General features: G+C 48.0%; 3 protein-coding genes across 5 annotated transcripts in view; 1 reads left to right on the forward strand and 2 right to left on the reverse strand.

Moving 5' to 3' along the window:
* LOC123831634 (60S ribosomal protein L35a-like) overlaps positions 1-3,431 on the forward strand; it is a 4,245-nt gene extending 814 nt beyond the window's left edge. The window contains 2 exon segments of the mRNA XM_045858707.1: positions 3,081-3,343; positions 3,346-3,431. Coding sequence (XP_045714663.1) covers positions 3,081-3,343; positions 3,346-3,431 — 349 coding nt within the window.
* The window catches only part of LOC123831721 (aurora kinase A and ninein interacting protein), a 16,867-nt gene extending 7,270 nt beyond the window's left edge, over positions 1-9,597 (reverse strand). For both annotated transcript variants that reach the window (XM_045858845.1, XM_045858844.1), the window contains exon 1: positions 9,431-9,597. In XM_045858845.1, the coding sequence (XP_045714801.1) occupies positions 9,431-9,508 (78 nt within the window). In that variant the 5' untranslated portion in view covers positions 9,509-9,597. The remainder of the gene's footprint in view (positions 1-9,430) is intronic.
* A 1,055-nt stretch (positions 9,598-10,652) lies between these two features.
* On the reverse strand, positions 10,653-22,988 carry PAQR7 (progestin and adipoQ receptor family member 7). 2 transcript variants are annotated; one of them, XM_045858846.1, is made up of 3 exons: positions 22,894-22,988; positions 18,896-18,991; positions 10,653-12,713 (listed from the first exon to the last, which is right to left on the reverse strand). In XM_045858846.1, exon 3 carries the CDS (start codon positions 12,690-12,692, stop codon positions 11,646-11,648), a length of 1,047 nt encoding a protein of 348 aa, XP_045714802.1. In that variant the 5' UTR covers positions 12,693-12,713; positions 18,896-18,991; positions 22,894-22,988; the 3' UTR covers positions 10,653-11,645. The 2 variants fall into 2 exon arrangements, with proteins under 2 accessions (XP_045714802.1, XP_045714803.1); XM_045858847.1 differs by lacking the exon at positions 22,894-22,988 and adding an exon at positions 19,922-20,159.
* Between the last annotated feature and the right edge of the window lie 3,647 nt (positions 22,989-26,635).

Genomic DNA, 26,635 nt, shown 5'->3' on the forward strand with positions numbered 1-26,635 from the left:
CATAGGACTCCTATAGGACCAAATCCCTTAGTGAGCCACAGCCTAGGTATTAACTCTTCTTGCCCTACAAGAACGCCCTAACCAACCTAATCTTAAGAAACATAGTCCCTCCAAATCAGAGAATCTCTAGTTCTTTGGTATATCACATTCATGGCCCCATCAAGTTTTCTTCTTTCAGAGTGGTAGGAGGAAAAACTGACTTCCTACAACTATGTATTCCTACAAAGAGTGATGCCTTTTTTGGGAGGTGGGAGGGCTGCAAATCATCCCAAAAGTGTGACCCTTATACTCCACAAAGTATCAAAGCAGATCTGAGATCATAAACTTCACCCCTTTTACTATTAGAAAATGGTTTCATTCTTCCACAGCACTTAAATTCAGTTGAGCCCGCATTCTCTTTATCTTTTCTGATCATTTACCTGTAAACTTGCCTTAAAGTTCTGCTTTCAAACCAATTCAATTCCTTGTTTAATGATTCATGTGGCCTTCAATACAAGTCTAATACATAATTTGATCCAACTTCCTTTTTTTCCATAATGGTGACTCTGGTTTTGAATTTGCGTATGAATTTATACTTTCCATATAAACTAACGTAGCTTTGGTATACACAAATGTATGGGTTTCATTCTTTAAGCCATACTATCTCTTCCTTTATGCTTCTCAGAACCCATACTCATCTCTTCCCACTTCTAGCATCACTGACAGCACCATCCCCAAGTCCCCCGTTCCTCCTTAGTCTCTTACAGCACTAATTTGATGACATTTTGGACAAAAACCTTTTCCAACCAGTCACTAACATGCCTCATCAAGTCACACTAAAAGGGTGACGCTACCTAATAAGGGTGTCCCCTGGACTTCCGGCCAAGATGGAGGCGTAGGTAGACACACTGTGCCTCCTCACACAACCAAAAGGACAACAACAATTTAAAAACAAAAAACAGCCATAACTGACAGAAAATTGAACTGTATGGAAGTCCAACAAACAAGGAGTTAAAGAAGACACTTTCATCCAGACCGGTAGGAGGGGCAGAGATGGGCAGCCGGGGCAGAGACCAGCAGCCAGGGCAGAGAGGGCTCGTGGAAAAGCTGCAGCTGGCAGACCCAGCGAAGCGGCGGATTGTGGAGGGGCACAGCACAAGGTGACTGGCAGACTGGGCGGTCCCACATTCACAGATAAACCAGACGAAAATGGGTAGCGGAACAGACTGAGCAACCCAGGGCCCCAGTGCAGGGAAATAAAGCCTCAAACCACCTATTGAAAACACCTGTGGGGGTTGAGGTGGCAGCAGGAGAAACTCCCAGCCTCACAGGAGAGACCCACAGGGTCCTAGAACATATACAAGCGCACCCACCAGGAATCAGCACCAGAAGGGCCCAATCTGCTTGTGGGTAATGGGGGAAGTGACTGCAAACTGGCAGAGAGCAGAGAGAGCACCATTGTTCCCTCTTGGACCTCTGTCCCACAAACAGTGTCACAACCCAGTGACGTGGGTTACCCCCCACCAGGTGAATACCTAGGGCTCTGCCCCTCACTACATAACAGGTGCATCAAGACAAAAAAGAATGGCCCAAATGAAAGAACAGATCAAAGCTCCAAAAAAAATACAACTAAGCAATGAAGAGATAGCCAACCTATCAGATGCACAGTTCAAAAACACTGATAATCAGGATGCTCACAGAACTGGTTGAATTTGGTCAAAAATTAGAGGAAAACATGAGCCCTGGCTGGCGTAGCTCAGTGGATTGAGTGCGGGCTGGGAACCAAAGTGTCCCAGGTTCGATTCCCAGCCAGGGTACATTCCTGGGTTGCAGGCCATAAACCCCAGCAACCGCACATCGATGTTTCTCTCTCTCTCTCTATCGCCCTCCCTTCCCTCTCTAAAAATAAATAAATAAAATATTAAAAAAAAAATTAGAGGAAAAAATGAAGGCTATGCTAAGTGAAATAAAGGAAAATGTACAGGGAATCAACAGTGATGGGAAGAAAACTGGGACTCAAATCAATGGTGTGGACCAGAAGGAAGAAAGAAACATCTAAAAAGAAAAGAATGAAGAAACAAAAATTCAAAAAAATGAGGAGAGGCTTAGGAACCTCCAGGACATCTTGAAACGTTCCAACATCTGAATTATAGGGGTACCAGAAGGAGAAAAAGAAGATCAAGAAGTTGAAAACTTATTTGAACAAATAATGAAGGAGAACTTCCCCAATCTGGCAAAAGAAATAGATTTCCAGGAAGTCCAGGAAGCTCAGAGAGCCCCAAAGAAGTTGGACCCAAGGAGGAACATACCAAGGCACATCATAATTACATTAGCCAAGATTAAAGATGAGGAGAGGATCCTAGAAGCAGCAAGAGAAAAGGAGACAGTTACCTACAAAGGAGTGCTCATAAGACTGTCAGCTGATTTCTCAAAAGAGACCTCGCAGGCAAGGGGCTGGAAAGAAGTATTCCAAGTCATGAAAGGCAAGGACCTACATCCAATATTACCCCATCCAGCAAAGCTTTCATTTAGAATGGAAGGGCAGACAAATCGCTTCCCAGAGAAGGTCAAGTTAAAGGAGTTCATCATCACCAAGCTCTTATTATATGAAATGTTAAAGGGATTTATCTAAGAAAAAGAACATAAAAAAAAACATGTACAGTAAAAGGACGGCAAAATCACAATTATTAACAACCACACCTAAAGCAAAACCAAAAGAAACTAAGCAAACAACTAGAACAGGAACAGAACCACAGAAATGGAGATCTCTTGGAGGGTTATTAACAGGGGAATGGGAGGAGACTGAGGGAAAAGGTACAGAGAATAAGTAGCAGAGATGGTAGGTAGAAAATAAACAGGGGGGAGGGTAAGAACGGTATAGAAAATGTACAAGCCAAAGAACTTATATGTATGACACATGGACATGAACTAAAGGTTGGGAATGTGGGTGGGAGAGGGTGTGCAGGGTGGAGGGGAGTGAAAGGGGGAAAATGGGAAAACTGTAATAGCATAATCAATAAAATATATATATATATATATATATATATATATAAAAGGGATGTCCCTTTTTTTGCCATCTTGAAGCCTGTGGTGCCTGCCAGGAACAGGACTTCTACAACAAATGTGTCTCGGAGGCTGTGGTCCAAGGCCATTTTTGCTGGCTATAAATGGTGTCTCCGGAACCAGAGGGAACACACAGCTCTTTTTAAAATTGAAGGTGTTTATGCCAGAGATGAAACTGAATTCTATCTAGGAAAGAGATGTGCTTATGTGTACAAAGCAAAGAACACAGTGACTCCTGGTGGTAAACCAAACAAAACCAGAATCATCTGGGGAAAGGTAACTCGTGCACATGGAAACAGTGGCTGGTTCATGCTACATTCTGAAGCAACCTTCCTGCTAAGGCCATTGGACACAGAACCCATGTTACGCTGTACCCCTCGAGGACTTAAACTTATTGATAAATTAATAACAACCCTGACTGTGTGGCTCAGTTGGGGGTCGTCTGGCAAAGCAAAGGATTCCGGGTTGGGGGACATGGTTGAGTAGCAGATTCAGTCCCTGGTCAAGATGCAAAGGGAAGACAACTAATGAGTGTTTCTCTCACATGTCTATAGTTCTCATCTTCTTTTTCCCCCTCCCTCCCCTCTCAAATAAGTAAATAAAATCTATTTTAAAGAGTAAAAAAAAAAAAAGGGATGTCCTAATGAAAACTATTTAAGGAGTCTGACCAAGAAAAGCTGTCAGGATCCTATTCATCTCCAACAACATAAATAAGCTCTGTTAAATTAATAACAAAGTTTTAATTCAAACCTTACTTCAAACTCTCCAAACCTGCAAAACAAGTAATACATTACCCTAGTTCAGGATTTCATAAACCCTTGCATGTCTATTACCATGCTCTCTTAACTGGGCAGGCTCCCACTCACTACCTGTATCAATCAGACCCACATACACATCAATCTTCTTTTTCTAAGATTTTATTTATTTATTTATTTATTTTTAGAGAGAGGGAGAGTGAGAGAGGGAGAGAAACATCAATGTGTGAGAGATACATGGATAGGTTGCTTCTCGCATACCCCGAACTGAGGACCTGGCCTACAACCTAGGCACGTGCCCTGAGTGGGAATCAAACCGGTGACCTTAGGTTCACAGGCTGGCACTCAATCCACTGAGCCATTTATCTAATCACTTTTCTATATGTAATAGTCCAAGCAGGTTTTTTAAAAATATTTGTTTATTCATTCGTTTATTCATTCGTTCGTTTATTTATAGAGCAAGGGGAAGGAAGGGAGAAAGAGAGGGAGAGAAACATCAATGTGTGGTTGCCTCTCACGCCCCCAACTGGGGACCTGGCCCGCAACCCAGGCATGTGCCCTGACTGGGAATCGAACCAGCAACCCTTTGGTTCATAGGCCAGCACTCAAACCACTGAGCCACACAAGCCAGGGCCAGATCAATCTTCTTAAAGAACAACTGTGACCATACTGTAACACTGTTCTATCAATAGTTTCTCTGCTACCTACGGCATAAAGGGTAGACTCTTAGCTGCACAAACTCACATTCCAGAGTAACTTTTCCCCCATTACCAGACCCTTCGTGTACCCTGTAACATTATACTCTGCTAGATGCCAACCTCTCTTACGGCCTCCACCTTCCTCACTTCTGTGCTTCACATAGAAGGGCCTTTTCACACTCAATTCTGTAATACTACATATTCCTCAGCTTACCCCCAAGCATTCCTGATTCCCACAGCCATATGAGACCTCTTCCTCTTCTGAACTTGACATTTACCATTTGGTATTTCAAGATATCCTACAAACCCTAGGATCAACATTTCATTCACCTCTCTTCAATCCTCCACACAACTTGCTTAACACAGTTAAGTACTCAATTCAATAAATATTTTACAAAGAAGGTGGACATATAGAAAGGACACATTCCTGTCTGTTTTGTATGTACCTACTCAATATATTTTCAACATCAACAAAGCTGTCAGAAAACACTAAGGCTTTTCTAATACTGTGAGCAAGCTGAGTTCCTGTCGCCGTAAAACTGATGTCACACATAAGGCCCAAAAAACAGCTAGAATGAGAGGGTCACCCACCGAAACCGTGACAGTTTTCCTCCCACAGTAATCTAACAAGTTAACAAAGTAATCTATTGTTGGGGTCCGCCCTGCCTGATCTCAGGGAGCTGTGACCCCACCATGGCTAAGGCTGAGTGAGAGACCTCCGAACCAGGAGACAATAAGGAGATAAACTTATTTCCCTGGCATGAGCGCTGCCTGCTCTATGTCTGGCTCCCATTGCTTGGTCGGTAGTCAATGACGGGTAACAATTCTCTGAAGAGAATGACCCTAAGACAGGCACAATCATGTGGGAAAAGCCCCCAGGGAAGAGACTCAGGGGGCTGTGGAAATGAGGGGGTGATCGACATCCACCCATGCCCCCTCAGCTTTGACGAAAGCCTGAGTCCTTGTTCTGGCTGTGAGAAATCCAAGTCTCCGGCTGCCTTTGTCTCCTCTGCCCGACTCAGGCCTGTGGATATAACAAGGGGCGGTGCAGTCCAGACCAGAGTCGGTGGACCACTGGAGTAATTATACCTGGGACATAAAATATGCAAGATCCTGTGAGACCTGCTTGCTGAAGATGCTCTTGAATTAGAATATGAAGGCATGGGCAGGAAATGAAACTAGGCTTTTAGGTCCCGTAGCTCTTAAGTGATAAAACCCCAAACTCAGCATGAGCCCTGTCAGCCCTTTGAAAGCTATCTATTCGTTTGATCTTCCCTGCCAGACTGTAATCAACAAACTATATCTGTGTTCCTAATAAAAGCCTGCTCGGGCGGGAAGGCGGGGTGCTCTCCCCTTGAGAGAGTGGCCGCTCAGTCCCTCTTCCCCACACAGGACTCAGTAATCTGTGTGAATGTCTCATTTTCATCCATAATGACATGGACCCCAGAGCCAGGGTCCGCATCAATCTATGAACTAATATTTGAAAGAAAATACAGCCCTAGCTGGTGTGGCTCAGTGGATTGAGTGCCAGAGCCTGCAAACCAAAGAGTCGCTGGTTCGATTCTCAGTCAGGGAATGTGCCTGGGCTTTGGGACAGGTCCCCGGGGGGAGGGGGGAGACATTAGAGGCAACCACATACTGATGTTTCTCTTTCTCCTTCCCTTTCCCTCTCTCTAAAAATAAATAAATAAAATCTAAAAAAAATTTTTTAAAAATTAAAATCTTTTGTGCCTCCAAGGACATTATCAAGAAAGTAAAAAGATAACATATAGAATGGGAGAAAATATTTGTAAATCATATTATCTGATAAGGGATTAATACACAGAATATATAAAGAACTCCTACAACTCAGCAAAAAAAACAACCAACCAATCAACTACAAAATGGGCAAAGGACTTGCCAAAACTTGATATTATGAATTAAAAAAAAAAAGATTTTATTTATTTATAGAGAGAGGGGAAGGGAGGGAGAAAGAGAGAAAGAGAAACATCAATGTGTGGTTGCCTCTCGCACACCCCCCACTGGGAACCTGACCTGCAACCCAGGCATGTGCCCTGACTGGGAATCAAACCAGCAGCCCACTGGTTCACAGGCCGGCACTCAATCCACTGAGCCACTCCAGCCAGGGCATCACAAGTGTTTTTAATAGCAAAAGATTAGAGATAACTTTTTGTCAATAAAGAACTGGTAAATGTAAATAGATGTATATACAGACTTGCTATGGACTGAACTGTTTCCTCCCAAAATTCCTATATCGAAGCGTCAACCCCACAGGCACAATCTGGCCTCATATGCCCTCTTACACCTTTTAAATCTCATCTACTCTCCTCTGCCTCACCCTGCTCCAGCCGTACTGGCCTTCTTGGTGGCCCTCAAGCCAAGCACACACGGATCTATCTATAGACATTCCTCAAAGATATTGAGGGTTTGGTTTGACAAGGAAAATATATATTCTGAGAAATCCTAACTTAAATTACAGCAGGCCAGAGAGTGGAAGGAAGGGATAGGAAGGGATTAATCAGTTAACAACTGCAGAGCAAAAACCAACAAGGCTGCTTACATTCCTGAGTGTGTGCTGGAACTCTGAATTAACTTCCAGGTGGCTATTTCTGCCATTATCCAAATAAGAGACTAGCCAGGTGCCACTGAACCCCAAGAGCCATCACATACTGAGCATGCACGAACTTCTTCCCGACTGTTGCCTGCCGATCCAAAGGAGCAAACACGTCTTCTTTACAGACCCTGTGCCTACCCCAGAACCAGCCCGACTCCCTCCTCGCACTCCCTTTATCTGTACAGTCAATTTAAATTCTTTCAAAACAATTTACATCTTTCTCCTTCCTACTTGACGTATAAAAACTCTTGCCGACTCCAGGAGGACAGACATGTTACCTATTCCACCTGGCACTGCTGCTGGTGGTTTTGACTTCATGCCCCAGGACATGGCCATTTTTTCTTGCTAGCAATGACCCAGTAAACCTTTTCTTTTTAAAAGACTTTTTCAGCTGTGGAAGTTCAAATTTTTGTTTAAACAGCTTCCAGACCACCTCAATAAAGTGAGTATCACAATTAAGCAAACTGTAATCTTCTTGCTAGCAGAGGATCTTGCCTTCAATTTGTAAAAATTGCAACATTTGTGAAGTACAATAAAACCGAGGTATGCCTGTATCTTCTCTCTCCCCCCATCTCTCTCTTCCCACAGCTTGCACCAAGGAAAGGCCGTGTGAGCACAGTGAGAATGTGGCCACCTGCAGAACAGGAGAAAGTTCTTACTAGAGCAGACGAAGACAATACTGTCGTATTAAGGGATACTATTCCATGTAATGGAATACTATATAGTGTTTAAAAATAATGGCTCTTTATGAATACATATAAAATGATCCATAATATGGAATAAGTGAGAAGGCAAACTGCAGAACAATGAATAATATGCTCCTATTTAGAAGAAGATGTGCATTTGCTTGTAGGTACACAGAATATCTCTGGAAGGATACACAAGGAAGTCGTGGCCTCTGACATGCGGCAGGAAGGTTAGGAGTATTAGGGAGATCCTTTACTGCGTATTCTATACATTTCAAATTATGTACTATGTGAAATGTATTATCTATCACAAAAACATTAAGTTAAAAAAATTAAAGGAGCAGGTGGTTCATTTGTTACTTCTCAAAAATGACTTTAGTTGTAAAATGCTTTTTTTTTTTAACAGTACTCAGTTAAGCAAGTTGTAGCCACCCACAGAAAAGACCGTCATTCATGGTTTACTGTAACAGATTAACCACCTGGTCTTGAGATTATTGCCCAAACTATCCAAATTCAGCAACCTGCCTAATCTCAAATCCCTTCCCACCTGCTCAGTTAAATCTTCCTCGTTAACTCCACATCACAATAATCTCACCTCCCAAATCACATTTCCCTCGAAACAACTCATCTGGGCCTATATCCTGTCTCGTAGAGCGTAACAGCACTGGCCTTTGCAGCGGTGAGAACTGGGCTTGAACCCCTGCTTACTTGTGTAAATGTCTCAGTCACAGCCTCAGTTTTTCATCCGTAAGCAGAGATTATGGTAGTATCTACTTCACTGATTTTTTGTGAGTACCTACCAGTAGTAAAGCATGCACTACCGCAGCAAAGTGCATCTCTTGTCTTCCCTCTAAGACTTAGAGTCTTGAGCGTTTTCAGCCGCAGTTTTCATGGACCACATGGCTATTATCCTTCTATCTACCACATAGAGTTGCACCAAACAAGAGAACATATCTGAAATACTTAACACAATGCAGAGTTTAAAATGCTCAATAAACATTAAAGACTGTCTCATGTTAGTTCCTTTGTAATCACTAACACAGAGTTTGTATACGTGACAAACCTGGGTGTAATGTCCAACCCTTCCTATTCGGGCGCACCTGGTTTAGTTACTCAGCCTCAGTTTCCTCATTCCCATACATGTGATGATACATACAATGCATATTAAGTGCTTAACCAGTGTATCTGGCACCCGGTGGATGCTCAATAAATATTACGCCAGTTCCCCATCCCGTCTCTTCTATTTTTCCCCTGAATTTCCTGGTCCCCGCAGGTAGATGGCCTGCACCCTGGCGGCCCCGCAGGATGGGAATCCCCCAGCGCTTCTGCGGAGAAGCCCTTGCGGGGACCCCGAGTTCCTCCGGAGTCCGCCTGCCCGATCAGACTCCTCGGAGCGACCTCTTTCCACCCGCCCCGACACACACTTGGAAACCTGCTGTCCCGTATTTCCATTCCCTGTGGTCTTCTTCCGCCCCCATTTTCTCTCCGCCCTCCCCAAACTCCATTTTTCATCCTTCTTCAGGTTCCACTCCCCCTTGTCTTTGAATTCCCAAAGCGGTTCCTTTCTGTCTCCTCCGACTTCACTTTCCTCACCTCACCGTCCCCCAAACACATTTTCGCTCCCCAGCGTCCCACCTGCACTTTCCGCCTCTTCAGCGCCGCCGCGTCCAGCCATACCCCGCAGGCCTCCTCCTCCGGGTCTCCGCGCCTCATGCCCGCTGAGGAGGCCAAGCCAACGCGACACCGGGTAGAAACTCCAGCCGCCTCGGGGAACTGCCACAACAGCCTCCGCCGACGTTCGGATCTCGCGCCAACTTTGGGGGCGGGACCACGTAGCGGCCGCGCGGGCGCAGGTACCGCCCCCAGCGTCAGCTCTGGTCAGGACCAAGCTCCACCCCTTCCCCTAAGCCCCGCCCTGCACTTCCAAACCCTTCCTCTGTGGTGGATCCCGTTTCCCTTTACGGTGGTATTATTTACGCTCTTTTCATTCAAGGGAAATATGCTGTGTGAACGCGTCGCGACTCTGCATAAGAAACGTGCATTTTTTTATGCTGAGTTAGTTGTACTTTCTTGTTTTAAATATAATAACCACCCCGGGGCCCAGGGTTTTTCCTTGTCTAAAAAAGGAGGGGTGGAGCCTAGGTTCAGATCCAAGAACTTCAAAGCTGGGGCCCACAGCACTACCCTAAATGGTTAACATACCATCGAGTTTATTAATTACTTTGTAATTCAAAGAAACTAAGCTTAACTATGAACATCGGGGAGGGCTTAGAAAATGTTAAGGTGAACACTAAAAATTTGAAGTCAAGAAAGAACTAGCTTCCAGTCCTGCCTTCGTGGCTTACTGTGTGACCTTGGATCTGAAACATACATACATATTTCTTAGGCATTTGGAGATTTTTCTTCTCTGTACTTCCTAATTTGCCTTCACTGTACATATATTGCTCTGAAAAAAGCAATATTATAAAGGTTAACATATAGCAATACTATAAAAAGTTAACATAAAATCCTGCTTGTTTGAAGGAATAACCTAAACATGAAATCTTTGTCAAATTATAAAATGAGGTTATATATATTTTTAAAACATTCTTTTAACATCTAAATTTTATTTAGTAATAAAACTGCCCCCGACTTGCCTGCCAAAAAAAAGTTCACACATATAGTGTATAAGGCCCCAATGTCACCTCAGGCAAAGATAAAATAGTCACTGCCCTCTCCCTCCAGTGCTCACCCCCAGGGGGGATCCAGCCCTCCCCCTCTACACACACACACACAAAAAAAAACAAAAACCCACACCATAAGCAGACCTATGGACCTCCCTGAAAGAGGAGACAAAAACAAAATGGCAGCTGTTATCACAGTAACTTTATTGCATCTAGGACATATTGGAGACCAGACCACCCCTAGCTCCAACCCCATTGAACTTCCATACCTCTAGGCCTTTCTTTGTAACCTTTTTTCCCCTCGCCTAGAATTCCTTCCTTCTTCATCTGCAAGACTCCTATTCACCCTTCTCATACAAGACCCTGAGAGCCCCAGGGCATACTGATTATTCCCTCCTCAGTGCTTCCCCTGACAGTTCATTCCAACATTCAAGTCTTTGATCCTGCATTGATCCAAAGGGCCCTGAGCAGAAGCCCCGAAAACACTGAATGGATCACTGAATCGCAAACAAGGTTAACTAGGAGAATGGCTGGGAATAGGACATGTGCAACATGGAGGCCAAAGCTGGGAGTAGGGCTCAGCGTGTGGAACAGGGACTGAGAGGTATGTGGCACTGGATGAGATCCATTTGCACCTGACACAATCTTTAACTCTCAGGACTCTGAAGCTCCAAAACTCCAGGCTGGGGTTCAAGCAATGATAATCCCTGTATACATATTGGCCCCGCCCCTTCCTATCCACTAGTGAAATCTGGCTAGATGGGAGTTGCTGAGGCCTCCGCTGCCCCTAAACTCAAATCTAATTCTGACCTACATTCCACCTTTACCTCCACCAGACAATCTGGAAGCCCTAAACCAGAGTCCTGGCCCCAGCTGACCCTCCCATCCTCATGCCTGGTGAGAGGCAATGGGGGGAGGCAAACCAGGGTGGCCCGCATCTCTATCTCTTTCCCTCTCCCAAGTCAGGGAGCTAGGGCAGGCTCAGGAAAGACTCCGGCAGCTCCAGGCCAATCCCTACACTGAAGGACCAAAGACTGGCCAATGCCACCCTTGGCAGCTGAGGCACGCACAGAGAGTCACTGCATTCCAGACACAAACAACTTTACCAGGCCTTGTTCCCACATGTGGCCAAGACCAGACCCCTGGGCTCCCGCTCTACCTCCCTCCCTACCAACTGCCATCTCCCTTCACTGGGTCTTCTGATTGAGTTTGCGCTGCACCAGCTGGCTCAGGAAGAACGCGGTGAGGACACTGCTGCCCACGGTGAGCAGGAAGAGGCCAGAGAAGTTGTGGGGCCAGCGGGTGTGCAGTGGCTCATAGATGGGCCGCCGGGCTTCATAGTCCAGCGCCACAGCCTCCAGCTGAGCCAGCGTGCACAGTACCAAGAAGACATGGAAGATCTGGTGGCCCTGCCCAAAGAGGTGGCAGCTGCCAGGGAACCAGCGCTCAGGCATGAGGGCTGAGAAGAAAGCAGCAGCCAGCAGGAAGAAGACCACCTGGCACTTGTAGTAGAGAAGAGCAAGGTCATCTGTGGCGGGGTTGGGGGACACCAGGATGCGGTGTGCCACCGGGCTGATGTCCAGCATATAGGCCAGCGCCGAGGGCACCTCCTGGCATGTGCGGCCCAACAGGCCGGGCTTCTGGATATACTTGTTGTAGCATGAGCCAGTGCAGGAAAGCCAGGCGAGAAAGGCGGCCATGGGCAGGAAAATGGCCTGCACTTGGGCATGCCAGGCAGGCTCAATGGCATAGTAAAAATGTGCCAGGGCACTGCCAAATTGGTACACAGCCACACCCACGTAGTCCAGGAAGAAGAAGTTATAATGCCAGAATTCAGACTTGGCCTGCAGGAGGTGAGCCAAGGCACTGAAGAAGAGGTAGGTGAAGGAGGTGAGGACAATGATGAAGAGGGGCATGGCATGGGGGTCTCCCCAGAAGTCCACAGTCCCCACAAAGACGGCCAGCCGCAGCAACAGCATCAGGGCTGCCAGCAGGTGGGTCCAGACGTTCACTGCCTCGTTGTGCTGCTGGAACAGCGAGCGGAAGTAGAAGCTCCAGGTCTGATGCAGCGGCCGGTAGCCCACGTAGATGTATGGCTTCCAGAAGAGGGGTGGCACCTTGGCTCGGTCTACCGTGAAGACAGGCTCTGGCTGCACAGATGACAGAGGCTCCTGGTGGTCCTGCTGCAAACTGGGCAGAAAGTGGCTAAGCTTCTGGGCCACCGCTGTGGCCATGGCTGTGGAGTGGGCAGGGAGCTGGGAGAGGGACCAGAGCAAAGTCAGGAGCTGCCGTCCTCATCCCCTACCCCCATGCCCAGTTTTTACTCCCTCCTCCTGCCCCCTTATTTCTACACTGAGTTTCAGGAGAAAGGAGTCATCCTAAGGGAGAGTTCATCTCTGACTCATGATTATCCTGCTCCCTGGTGTATCCCAAATGCCTAGGACAGTGCCCAACACATAGTAGGTGCTCAATGAACATTTGAGGAATGCATTCACGAATAAGGCTCACTGCCTCAGCCATTTCCTTTCCAGTCCAGGCTCCACACAGCAGCCCCTATAGTTTTCTCCTATGTTTATGCTGCCATCAGTGTTCACCTAGTGGCGACAATGACACTGCCAACACATCAGCTGCCTGTCTTTAGCCCCCTCAGTCTCCCACTGACCCTCCATTACCATACATGATCTAGTCCAGGCTACTTTTCCCAGCCTTACTGCTCAACCACAATGCATTCAAATCCAGCCATAGCCTCACCAACCCACTGGGCCTGCTTCAAATATCCACAGTTTGCATAAGCTGTTCCCTCCACCGGAGACATTTCCTTCTCTTGCCTGTCTGGCAAACTCATATTCATCCCTCAAAACCCATTTCTTCTGTGATATTTTCCTGGCTCCCTGAACCTCAGATGATGACTTCTCTACTTGAGTTCCTACCATCAGATACTTATCTTCCAGCCTTTCCACCCCAGCCATGGTTGTTAACTCCAAAAAAATAAAACCTAACCCCTCACCCCAGTATTCAAGACCCGATGGTCTTCTCCCACCCTCATTTCCCACCTAACCCAAAGGTCACACCCTGTACCAACTTCCTTTCCTTCCAGGAGCTGCCACCTCCAGGGGAATCTCCTTCCTGCCCCCTCCCCACATTCCTCTGTGGGAAACCTATACTGGGTTGCACCATTTAGCATTTAAAACACATTCATTCATTCATTCATGTAGCAAACTGAGCACTCCTCTTCTGCCTCAAGTCCTGTGCTGGATCCCGGGGAAGGCAGAGTAGAAAAGGATTTGAGCCCTGTCCTCCGAAACTTCATGATAAAAGACCGAGATCATAGAAAGGAAAACAAATCATTGCAAATGCTTACACAGCACTCACAATGCGTCACTGTTTTAAGCATTTAATTGACTCATTTACACTTCATAGCACCTATGGAACTGATACTATCTTTATTCCCACTTTTCAGACAACAAAACTGAAGCATGAAGAAGTTATCCACCCACCTAGCTCAGAAGCAGCAGAGGTACAATCTAAATTCTGTTCCTAGTCTTGATCATCACCCTAAACTGCCCTCTGCAAGGTAAGCTGGCGAGTGCTATTAATCATTTTATAATTATATGCTATAAATAGTTTTTATAGCATTTGCCTGGTGCCAGTTGTGCTTTATTCAAGCTTATCATTATTCATTAAATCAAACATCTATTGAAAATACAGCACCTGCCAGACAACTCTGCTCCATCAAATAAATTCCCTCCAACAAGCTTATTGAACCCAGCATCCAGGTTTTCTATCCATCATTTATCAGATTTTATTACAGCTACTCTTGCACTGCAAGAGGCAAGGAAAACCAGGCAGGAAAAAGCATTCATGCTCTCTACCACCAACAGCACCACGATCACCCCCAAAGCCACTCACTAATTCACACATAGTCCAAGTATATGCAGGGGCCTTGCTGTACAAAGGCAGCATCAAGATGAACCCCTGCCCTGGTTGGTGTGGCTCAGTGGATGGAGCACCAGCCTAGGGACCAAAAGGTTGTTGGTTCGATTCCCTGTCAGGGCACATGCCTGGGTTGCAGGCCAGGTCCCCAGTTGGGGACATAAGACAGGCAACTAATCACTGTTTCTCTCACACATCATGTTTCTCTCCCTCTCTTTCTCCCTCCTTTCCCCTCTCTAAAAATAAATAAATAAAACCTTTAACATCTATGATAGATGTTAAAGGTGTCACTTAAAAAGAATTCTACTTTGCCATAAAAAGGAAGAAAAAAATTTTAATATACTTTATTGATTATACTATTACAGTTGTCCCATTTCCCCCCCTTCACTCCCCTCCACCCTGCACACCCTCTCCCACCCACATTCCCCCACTTTAGTTCATGTTCATGGGTCGTACATGTTAAGTTGTTTGGCTCCTACACTTCCTATACTATTCTTACCCTCCCCTTGTCTATTTTCTACCTACCATCTATGCTACTTATTCTCCGTACCTTTTCCCGCTCTCTCCTCCTCCCACTCCCCTGTTAATAACCCTCCATGTGATCTCCGTTTCTGTGGTTCTGTTCCTGTTCTAGTTGTTTGCTTAGTTTGCTTTTGTTTTTGTTTTAGGTGTGGTTGTTAATAACTATGAGTTTGCTGTCATTTTACTGTTCATATTTTTTATGTTCTTTTTCTTGAATAAATCCCTTTTACATTTCATATAATAAGGGCTTGATGATGATGAACTCCTTTAACTTGACCTTACCTGAGAAGCACCTTATCTGCCCTTCCATTCTAAATGAAAGCTTTGCTGGATAGAGCAATCTGGGATGTAGGTCCTTGCCTTTGATGACTTGGAATACTTCTTTCCAGCCCCTTCTTGCCTGCAAGGTCTCTTTTGAGAAATCAGCTGACAGTCTGATGGGAACTCCTTTGTAGGTTACTGTCTCCTTTTCTCTTGCTGCTTCTAGGATCCTCTCCTCATCTTTAATCTTGGCTAATGTAATTATGATGTGCCTTGGTATGTTCCTCCTTGGGTCCAACTTCTTTGGGGCTCTCTGAGCTTCCTGGACTTCCTGGAAGTCTATTTCTTTTACCATATTGGGGAAGTTCTCCTTCATTATTTGTCCAAATAAGTTTTCAACTTCTTGCTCTTCCTCTTCTCCTTCTGGTACCCCTATAATTTGGATGTTGGAACGTTGGAATGTCCTGGAGGTTCCTAAGCCTCTCCTCATTTTTTTAAATTTTTGTTTCTTCATTCTTTTCTAATTGGATGCTTCTTTCTTCCTTCTGGTCCACACCATTGATTTGAGACCCAGTTTCCTTCCTGTCACTGTTGGTTCTCTGTATATCTCCTTTATTTCACTTAGCATAGCCTTCATTTTTTCATCTAATTTTCGACCAAATTCAACCAGTTCTGTGAGCATCCTGATTATCAGTGTTTTTGAACTGTGCATCTGATAGGATGGCTATCTCTTCATCGAGAAACAGTGAGAACTTTGATCTATTCTTTCATTTGGGCCATTTTTTTTTTTTGTCTTGCCGTACCTGTTACGTGTGAGGGGCAGGGTCTTAGGTGTTCACCAGGTCAGGGCAACCCAGTCGCTGGGTTGTGAGGCTGTATGTGGGAGCGGGTCCGAGAGGGAACAATGGTGCTCTCTCTGCTCTCTGCCGGATTTCAGTCACTTCCCCCACTTCCCACAAGCAAACTGGGCCCTTCTGGTGCTGATTCCTGGTGGGTGGGCTTGTGTACGTTCTAGGACCCTGTAGGTCTCTCCAACGAATTCTCCTATGAAGCTCGGAGTTTCTCCTGCTGCCACCTCAATCCCCACAGGTGTTTTCAATCGATGGTTTGAGGCTTTATTTCCCCGCGCTGGGGCCCTGGGTTGCTCGGTCTGTCCCGCTCCCAGTTGTTTCTCCTGGTTTATCTGCGCTCGTATGTGCGACCACCCGGTCCGCAATCCACCGCCTCACCAGGTCCACTAGCTGCCGCCTTGCCATGAATCCTCTCCGCCCAGCTGTCCATCTCTGCCCCTCCTATCAGCCTGGATGAATGTGTCTTCTCTAACCCCTTGGTTGTTGCACTTCCATACAGTTCTGTCAGTTCTGGTTGTTTATTTTTAAATTATTGTTGTCCTTCTTTTGGTTGTGCGAGGAGGCACAGTGTGTCTACCTACACCTCCATCTTGGGGCATCAGTAGTCCCAGAAAAGAAGAAAATTTTATCCTTTGCAACAGTATGGATGGACCTGGAGAATATTATGCTACGTGAAATAAGCCAGTCAGAGAAAGACAAATACCATATGATTTCACTCACATGTGAAATCTAATGAACAAACTGAAGTAACCGGCAAAACAGAGAGACTTAGATGGAGAACAGATGACAGCTAGTGGGGGCAGGGAGGAAGGTTAGTGGTGGAGGAGTTGAGCAAAAAGGAAAAAGGACTCGTGGGCATGGATGATAGTGTCATAATAGCTGGGGGGAAGGGGGAGATAAAGGGACTAAATAGTAATGGAAAAAAGATAATAAAGATTAAATTAAAAAGAAATACAAGTCCCCAGCCCACACTCTTCCTCACCGTAGCCTGATTTGCATCTGTAAGCTTCTCCCACATTACAGTTCTGGAGAGCTCTGGTCTGTAGCCTTTCCCAGCCAGTGGGGAGGCAGGTGTGAAAGCAGGCATCACTGCACTGCACAAAGAGGAAGGGCACTAGGATGTGGGCGTCCAGGGCTTCTCCACTTCCTGTTCCCCAGACAGCCTGGCACACAGTAGGTTTAGGAGGCAGACCTTGCTGGTGGACTAAATAATGGGACCGCTTCCATCCCAAGCACAGGAACACCCCTGCCCTGCCTTGCTGGTTCGGAAGCCGACATTGGATCAACTCGTCCCCAGAAGACTGGGCTTCAGCCTCCACAACCTGGCCTCCATGCTTGTCTACAACTTTGCCTTCCTGTCTCAGGACCTCAGGGAGCCGAAAACAGGCCTCTGAAAGCATCTCATTCAGCAACTTTGCTTTACATTGAAGAGACAAGAGCCACGAGACAGGAAGGCCTTTCCCAAAGTTGTCCAATCCAGGAAGGTTTCCGTCCCACCACAAGGACAAAGACCAGCGAAGGACGACATAGTGTGGTGGCCTAGTTCCTGGGTCTCCACAATCTGTTATATGTCAGCCGAAGGCTCCGTATCCCACTCTTAGCACGCCCCCAGGCACCGCAGCATACTGAGGCTCTGAGCTCCAAGAAGTCCTGCAGCAAAGGAGCCTGATTCGCTTTATTATTGAACCTGCATTTGCCAAGCTTACTTCACCAAGGATTCCTTTCCTGGAGTAATAATTATATTACAAAGCCAGCTAAAATGTAGTGTTTACTGTATGCTTACTCTTTACAACTTTGTTGCAATTAATTCTCATAACTAGCCTGTGAGGTAGATATTATTATGCCCATTTTGTTGCTGAGGATAGTGAAATTCAGAGAGGATAGCTTCTCACCCACGGTCACACAGACACAGAGAGGTGGAGCCAGGATCGGGACCCAGCTCTCTGACTGCAGAGCACATACCCTTAGCCACTCCGCTGCGGCCCTGCCTCCTGTCACACCTATGTGCACCCCACAGAACTATTACCTGGGAAAACACTGGTCTAAAACTGGCAACCAAGTTCTTTCCTATGAATTATTCTCTTACGCTTCTAACAATGTTTCACATCCAGAGACCTCGGTCTCCCCCAGTCAGCAGCTCCCCACTGGCTCCACACCACAGATGCCCTGGCTCACAGTGACCCCCCCTTCACAGCTTTCCCCCTCACCCAGGCACAGTGGGCCCTAAACACAGAATGCAGAGACCACGTACTGAGATGACAGAGGTCCTGCCACCCTATTTCCTTCAGACCTCAGCCAAAGGCCCCCATCCATCTGGACAGGTCTATTTTCAGAATATTAGTACCCATATGCCGACTCCATGGAAAGGGGCCCCGGATTCAGGGAAAGGAGCAGGTGGAAGGACGAGGGTGGGCATGCAGAGGACACCCTCAGGGCACTCTCTGAGTAGTGTGCCCACCAGGCTGCCAGACCAGCCTCTTCCAGGTGTCCCACCCCCGCCCAGTATAGCTCCATGGCCCCCTTGCACTGCTTACGTAGGGGTTTCTCTAGAGCCAGGGGCTGATGACTTCTGCTGTGGGACTCGGCACATTCACCAGATGCCAAGCACTGGGTGGTACTTCCACAGGTAGAGGGTCACTAGGGGCAGGGTTTCCAGGGACTGGAGCTGTCTTGTGTGATGTCACCAGAGGGTGGGGCTAGAAATAACTTCCATTCCTCTCTCCTCCCCCACATCACCACTCCCACATTAGTCCAAGCCAGGCTAAACTCTGCCCTCCTGGCCAGACCTCAGCTGCAGAAGGAAACTGGCCATTGACCTCTGCACAAAACTTTTGCGGATACCAAAGGCTGGCCGAAAAGCTGTGACTTACCCAAGACCACACAGCAAGGTGGGCACAGTTGGGCTGAGACCAGTTGTCCGGGGCCTGGTTAATGGATATCAGGCAAACTTGGTTGGCTTTTGTCCCCTATGCAGTAGGAATCAGAATAAAAGTAAGTTAGGAATAAAAGAGACAGCAGATGCTATAAAGCCTCATGAAAGAGAGGGGCTTCCGATTCAGACAAACCAAGTGTGACTCCTGATTCTGCAACACACCAGGTGTGTGACCTAAGACAAGTGATCTATCTTCTCTAATCCTTCACTCCCCCGTGGAAATTATTGTCTACCTCTTAGATTGCTGGAAAGATTCAGTTTATTAGAACATGGTTTTGGCACAGTTTAGGGACTCAATCAAGGATTGCCATTGTTATTAATTACCAATAGTGGTAATTAATTATTATTAATATTGTAATGGAAGTATTTCTAGCCTGAGAGATTGGCTTAGGGTTCTCCAAAGAACTCAGTCCTGTTTTAGTGCTCAAGAGCTGGCTCCACTGGGTTCGGGGCCTTTGAAAGGTAACTGTGTCTCCTTAAATATTTACCTTTCCCTGAGGGTGCTTCTTGGGACAAGGGGAATTTGGCTGGAGTTTGGACTTCTGGGGACACTGACCTTATGAAATAAAATGTTCTCAGCAAAGACCATTCAGAGTGACCCCTCTGGGTTCACAGAGCCCTGAAGCTTTACACTTGCCCACAGACCCTAGAGAAGTGGCTGAGAAGTGAAACCCCCAGGGAAAGGGCCGAAGCCCCAGCAGCCCTCTCCCTGAACAAGCAGGAGTGTGAAGGGGAGAAGGTAAAGGACCTAAACCGTGCTAGCAGGTCATGCAAAAGGCATGTGACCGGGCATGTCTTGCAAGTTTGGGAGGCTGTCGGGTTAGCAGAGCCTCCAAACTGAAACCTCCAGGGCCCAAGTGGGAGTCAGGGTCAGTCTGAGCAGCTCCCTCCTCCTCCCCCTCCCACCTCCCCAGCCCCCCCAATTCACATTCCCCTTTTCCTAAATTGAGGTCAACCTCCTCACCTGCTCCTCAACCAAGGCTTGCCGCCCTCAGTGCCTCCTGGTCTCTCCACTGGATACACATTGTCAGAGTCCCCCCAGACCTCTGGGGGCAAAACTAGGGGACCAGGTCGTGGGGATGGGGTAGAGCATGGGATCTGGAGTGGGAGAGGACTGGGTTGTACCCATCCCACTGATGTTACTCAGTGCCTGCTATATGCCAGGCGCAAGGAGTGCTCCAGGGGCTGGGACGCGTGGGGAACGAAACAGACAGGCTCCCTGCCCTGACAAACAAACCACACAAACCAAATGCCCAGGGGCCTAGGAAAGTCCCGCCCAGAGAGAAGCCACCCAAGTGGTGACTGAGAGAGAGCTGCTGCCCCAAGGGAGGGTGTCGACTACTCGCCTCTGGCTGACTATTTCGAAAGAAGCCAGGCTCCCATTTTTATGTGACAATGGGATTTCAAGTCTGGAACTTACAGGCTATGGGACTTTGCTAAAATTCCTTAGCCTCTCTGAGCCTGTTTCCTCATTTAAAATCAGAGGATAATAACTACCTCAAGGGCTCTTGCAAAAGCAAAACAGTCACAGATCCTAGGTGTTGGCTCTAGCACAGCCTGGGCTCCCCTATTTTTGTTGGGTTCTAGTTTTGGCTCAGTCACTCAATCCCTGTGTGACCTTGGATAAGTCCTTTCCTCTCTTGGCTCCGTTTCTACAAATGTCAAGGACAGTGAACTCACCAGTAACTTCCAAGGGCCCTTCAGGCCCTGAGACAACATTTGCTTTTGGCCAGTATTATGTGCCAGGAGCTTCCACAGTGAACAAAGTAGTTAAAATACCACCTCAATACTCTGGTTTCTCTTCAGATCATATACATCTTTCACCTTTTTAAAATACCACCTCAGAGAACGGATAGCCCAGCTAGTTAACAATTAAAGGTAACACCCAAGGATATTAATACCCTGACCTCTTGGAGCTTAAAAGCCTAACTAAAAACACCTATTACAAGTGTTATTTGGTTATAATTCCACTTCTTCTGTTGCCTCCTCTGGTAGCAAAATACAGCTGACCCTTGAACAACATGAGTTTGAACCACACGGATCCATTTACATGTGAATATCTTCTCAATAAACACAAATGATACTGTACATGTATTTTCCTTGTAAGTTCCTTAGTAATATTTTCATTTCTCTAGCTTATGTTATTGTGAGAATACAGTCTATATAATACATATAACATATAAAATACATGTTGATCAACTGTTTATGTTATTGGTAAAGCTTCCAGTCAACAGTAGGCTATTAGTAGTTACGTTTTTGGCAGATTTTTAGGCAGTTTTTAGGCAGATTTTAGGCAGTTTTTAGGCAGATTTTTTACTGGAAGGGGCTGCACCCCAATCCCCTCCTTGTTCAAGGGTAAAATGTATTCAATGTTGCCTTTGTAGGCTCTGATCGTTCAGCACACTCCCTTAGAGATAACTTTATCTTGCCATGGAAAGCAAAGTTTAGCCTCATTAAACAAAAATAATAGCAAGGCCAAGACCTGTGTTAATACTGGGGTCGTCAGAGGTAAACTCTCTTGGGGGATCCTGACAAGGATGACATAGTATGGTAGAGCCTGAAACGTTAATAAGATTAGGCACTAACATTAATAATGTATACAGTTGCTTGCTTTTTACAAAGGGCTAATATTAATAACTTACAGTTGCTTGCTGGTTACAACCTTCTCAACCTGCATCTAAGCTGGCGTCAGAGCTCCAGAGGCAGGGTGGCAGAGCACAGCACGTCCATCCATCTAACTCTAAAACCAGTTCTCTTGCCCTTTATCCACTGTGGCCAACTCCCAGGCACCCAGTGGGTGGCCACAGATTATACAAGCAAAGTTTTCGTGCTGGCTGGCAGCAACTGGGTCACCTCCCTAAATGGAAACCAGTTCCCCAACTCACCCCAATGTGCTGGAAATGTCCTTCCATAACTTCCAAAACTGAACAGAACCCATTTTTATTTTTTGTAACTGTACTTGGAGGGGGGCTCTCCATTTGTACTGAAAAGTGTGATCAGAATGAAATAAATGACTCTTAAAGGGATTCTTCCACGGAGCTCAGACACACAGATGCTCTGAAGACAGGAGGCACGCAGTCCCAGAAAGGTTGGGTAAGCTGGCCACAGTCAGCCAGCATGGGATACAGAAAAGAGATCTGACTTTCACCACTAGCCAGCCACAAGTCCTCTGGGCATGGGAACTGAGGCTGGAGACGGTCTCAGACAGCATCCTGGCCCACCCACCCAGGCGCAATCAGGCTCTGAGAATCCATCAAACTCTCCAACCTGCCATCCCTGGCCTGCCCGGGCCATGCACTCCCGCCAGGCCTGCAGGGGCTGTCCCAGGGAAACCTCTGGATCCTCAAAGCCTGCGGGCTTGAGGCAAACGCTGTGGGCGGTGTGCGGCTCCATCTTCCCCCACCCCCACTGGGTGAGGGGAACTCCCATGCTCTCCTGACATCGAGGGCGCTTCCCCATCGCGAGGGGCCCAGGCTCCTTTAGGAGCGAGAGCCCCTCTCAAGCCCCAGCACTACCGTTCCCACTGTTCCCGGTTTTCCAACCGGGACCCCCTCACATTACCCAGCCCCAGGTACTCACACCCCCTTTTGCCCCTACAGTCTCCCTAGGTTCCCTCTCCGGTGGAAGCAGCGAGCTCTTCTTCCCCTTCTCCTCCTAACTTCGCCCACTCATCCCCGAGAAGGTCCCCTCCGCCTCTGCTCCTCCTTCCTGCTCCTGCTCCCTCCGCAGTGGTGCCCCCCCCCCCTGCTGATTTCCCCTGGCGTCCGGAGATGCCCCAGCTCCAGCGACGCCGTCCTGCCTTCCCCGCTCTCTCCCCACGTGACCCTCCGCACACCCACGCACTCTGGTCCCCGGGCTGCCCGCAGCACCCTGCGCTCCGCAGAAGCGCCCCAGCTGCACGCCACCCGCCCCTCCAACTGCACCCCAGCCAGGTACCTGCAGCCGCGGAGCCAGCGGAACTGGAAGAGGCGGCCTTGCGCTTCTCCGGCCGCGAGCGCGCAGATAAGGGGAGAGGCTGGTGGCGGCCCCACCCCAAGCCAGGGGGAGGGCCAGGCAGCTGCTGGCTGCGAGCTAGGCAGCTCCAAGACTCCCGACCGGGCCTCCGCTGGCGGAGACCTAGGCGAGCGCCAGCTTCTCCCCGACCACGTCCACTTGTTGCACACGGATGCAAGAAGGGCAATACACACCGACGGCGGAGACCTGGGAGCTTCTGCGGTTACTGTGCAGATTGGGAAACAGAGGCCCGAGAGCCGAAGTTGTTGCCCGAGTGCCAGGGCTTGGTGGCGGTGGCACTGCGGAGGCTCCCTCCAACTGAGCGGTTCCCACTTCCGGGAAACTCGAACCACTGGCTCTTGAGTCTGGGCCTTGATGATTTTACTCCGAGGGAGCAGTTGTAACAGGATGGGACAAGTTTCCCAGATGGAGCCCGAGCGAGCCCCGCAGCCACTTAAACCCACACACCCCACCCCTCCCTAAGCTACTTCTGCTTGAGATAATGCCTGGCCTTCCCCATCTTCATCTCTGCCTGGGGAGCACCATCGAGCCTCTGCACCCCTATCTTGTTCAAGTTCCCACCTAAAGCCCTCTCCTTGGGTAGCGACCCCTGATCTGCGCAGGCCCAGGCACGTTGTTCGGCCCCGTATTAGTCCATCTAGGGGAGACAGTCCATCTCCCCCAGGAGCCAGAGCATCTAAAGAGTGAGGGATGCCTGCACATAGTAGGCCCTCAGTAAATACTGGACTAAGAACGGCAGCAGTTGTCCACTCCCCAGGTGTGCAAAGACCTGGACCAGGCAGCGTGGGAGACAGCCCACGGTACCTTGGGAGCGCACGGTGTGATGGATGGAGGGCAAAGAGGAGACGGTCCCGAGAACCGCTGCTCTGCCCTCGGGGAGCGCGGAGTCCACTGGGAAAGAGAGCTGTGGGGCTCGGTGACAGGACCCAAGTCCTGGTCCTACCCCTGACTCGCCATGTGACCTTGGGCAAGTCTCCGCGTTCTCTCTGGGCTCCAGTTTTATCGAGGTAAAATGGAATGCCAACCCGACAGGGCTGTGAGGAGGAGTAAAAAGGATGGATGTGAAGGTTCTTTGTCAGTTAAGATGTACCCAAGGAAGGTATATTTCTTTACTAAAATAAAATGCGTATTAACATAATATGATAGGAAACCGGTCTCTACTTCGACAGGTTCAAACAAACCCATAGAAATTAGTTAAATCTCCATTACCCATGGGGATGGGAAAAGTGACATAGAAATCTGATCACTGAGAAAAGGTAAGGTATAGGAAATGAAAACAAGCAAGGACACTATGGAGAGTGTATTCTATAAGATGAAATGCATTTTATCATAGTGAATAAATTTTTAAAACTTGGAAGGTGACGGGTTCAGCTTCCATTTTTGGAACTCCCACCCTCTACTGGGCTTACTTTTAAAGCTAGAGTTAATTATGCTCTTCATGTGTGCAGCAACATGCCCTAAGCAGTTGCCATGACTACCTCCTTTAATCCAACAACCCTATTAACCCATTGTACAAATTGGGAAACTGAGGCTCAGAAAGGGGACCTGGGACTGTTATATGATCTCATTAACTTCGTGCATGAGGGGAGTGTGCTGACCCCCATTTTAGGGGTACAAAAACTGAGGCCCAGAGAGGAGAAATGATGTATTCCAGGTCACACATCCCCTGACGTATTCAGGCTCTGAGAAGTGGACCTGAAGTTGTGCTTGGGGAGAAAAGTCAATTAACCATTAAACTTAGCTGTGGGTATTTGAGAGCTGAATGTTAAAAATCACAGAAGTAAGACAGTGACCAGTCCCAGCCCAGTATACAGCCCCTCACGTGCACTGTAGGCCCGTTGGTGGGGGCGGGGGGCAGGTTCTGTCATTATCTCAGTTTGGAAACAGGCTTGGGAGGATGCTATTGCCCAAGGCCGCACACTCGGCTAGTGGCAGGCCTGGACCCGAGTCCAGTCCCTATCTGCTACACAGTGCTGCTATCAAGGAGTGAAACTGCGGGGCCAGGACGCTTTCTGCCCTGCCCTGCTCTGCTGCAACTCCTTTAGCACAGCCAAGGGCACCTCCCGTCCTACCCTCCTCCTCCTCCCCCAGCGTAGGCACCACGTCCCCCCCCCCACCGTGAGGAACAGTGACTCTACTGCTCTAGAAACCCTGAGCCCCATAATCCTTTAGCCGGGGAGGGGAACCTATTTAACAACCTGTGCATCAACCAGCTGCCCCCCGCCCCCACATCACAGTTCCAGCCCTCAGAGGAACAGGGTCTGCGGGGAGACTGGGTTCGTGCACATGCCTAAGTCAAGTGCCTGAAAGGAGTCAAAAGGCTTCAGAAGTCAAGCCATCAGGAAGGGCTGCAATGGCCCCAAAGTAAGAGAAAGGATGAGTGCGGGTCCCTGAGCTGTCCTGACACATTGCTGTCCTTTCCCCCGAACGACAGCATCATTCATTGGAGGCAGCAAAGTGCTGAAGCACGTAAGTGTATTCTGCCTGGGTTCACACCTTAGCTCTACCACTTAGCAGCTATGTTACCCTGGGCAAGTTCTGTAAGCTCTCTGGGCATCTACCTCCTCCATTCTAGAACCCCATCAGTAACACCTGCCATGTAGGGTTGGCATGAGGTGCAAATGAAATAAGACTTGTAAAGTGCTCACAGTGCCTGGCATATCGTAACTGCTCAGTAAATGCCAGTGATTACCCTATTTCAATTCTTTATTCCCTCCCTATGCCAGTTGGTGAAGAAAATAAAGGCCTGTTGTAAGTCTCCAAATTTTGAAGTGACTTGTTACGCAGCATTATCGAAGTAATTCCTGACTCATACATATAGCAAAGCTGGGACTCGGGCCCAGAGAGCCTGACCTAAGACCACATTCTCAACCATGCAGGGTGCAATGACAGCACAATGTGGAAGGGACTGACTTCCTAAGAGATTCATTGCCTGCAGGCCCCTTACAGTGAGTCTTACAGGGTGAAGAGGAGTTCACCAAGCTGTGAAGGGGGCAAGAATTTTCCAGGCAGAGGGATCAGCATGTGCAAAGGGACAGAGGTATGAGTGATGGGATAAGTTTAGGGAATGAGCCACTAAGTTCTGGGGCTGGAGTATGGGGACCTGGTGACAGAAGATGACATCAGGCAGGCAGGGAGAGGGTAGAATATGGAAGGCCTCACCCAGGTGGAGGGTTTTATCCTGAAGGCCATGTGAAAGCTGGAGTCAGAGGCTACTTGGAGGGTTTTCTTTGGAGAGATTCTGATGGGATGGGGTGGCTTTCCTCTCATTTCAGACCTGGTGAGGGGGCCTCAAGGAGACCAGCCAGAGAGGCTGGCAGAGTGGAGGGCAGTGCTGAGAGGGAACTGCACGCCCACGTGAGCAGGCCACCTGTGTGTGCTGCCCCCAGGCCAGAGCTGGGCCAGAGGACAGGGTCAGTCTGGGGTGGCCTCAGATCCAGCCCAGGAAGGTCTCTGGAAGGGACCACGAGGCCTCAGCAGAAAGAGACTGGAGGCATTCTGGGGTGTCCTGGGGTTGGGGGAGCCGTCACAAGCAACTGGCTGGTGGAGGTTTGTCTGCCCTTCTCAAGGGATGTCCAGATGGGAGAACCCACCCTGACTGTCCCCAGTGCGGCAGACACAAAGGACCACGCCTTCTGGGCCACCTCAGATTTTAGCCCAGCAG

Source organism: Phyllostomus hastatus, unplaced genomic scaffold (genome assembly GCF_019186645.2).
Source record: "Phyllostomus hastatus isolate PE091 unplaced genomic scaffold, TTU_PhHast_1.1 phas_scaffold_182, whole genome shotgun sequence".
Lineage (NCBI taxonomy): Eukaryota > Metazoa > Chordata > Mammalia > Chiroptera > Phyllostomidae > Phyllostomus > Phyllostomus hastatus.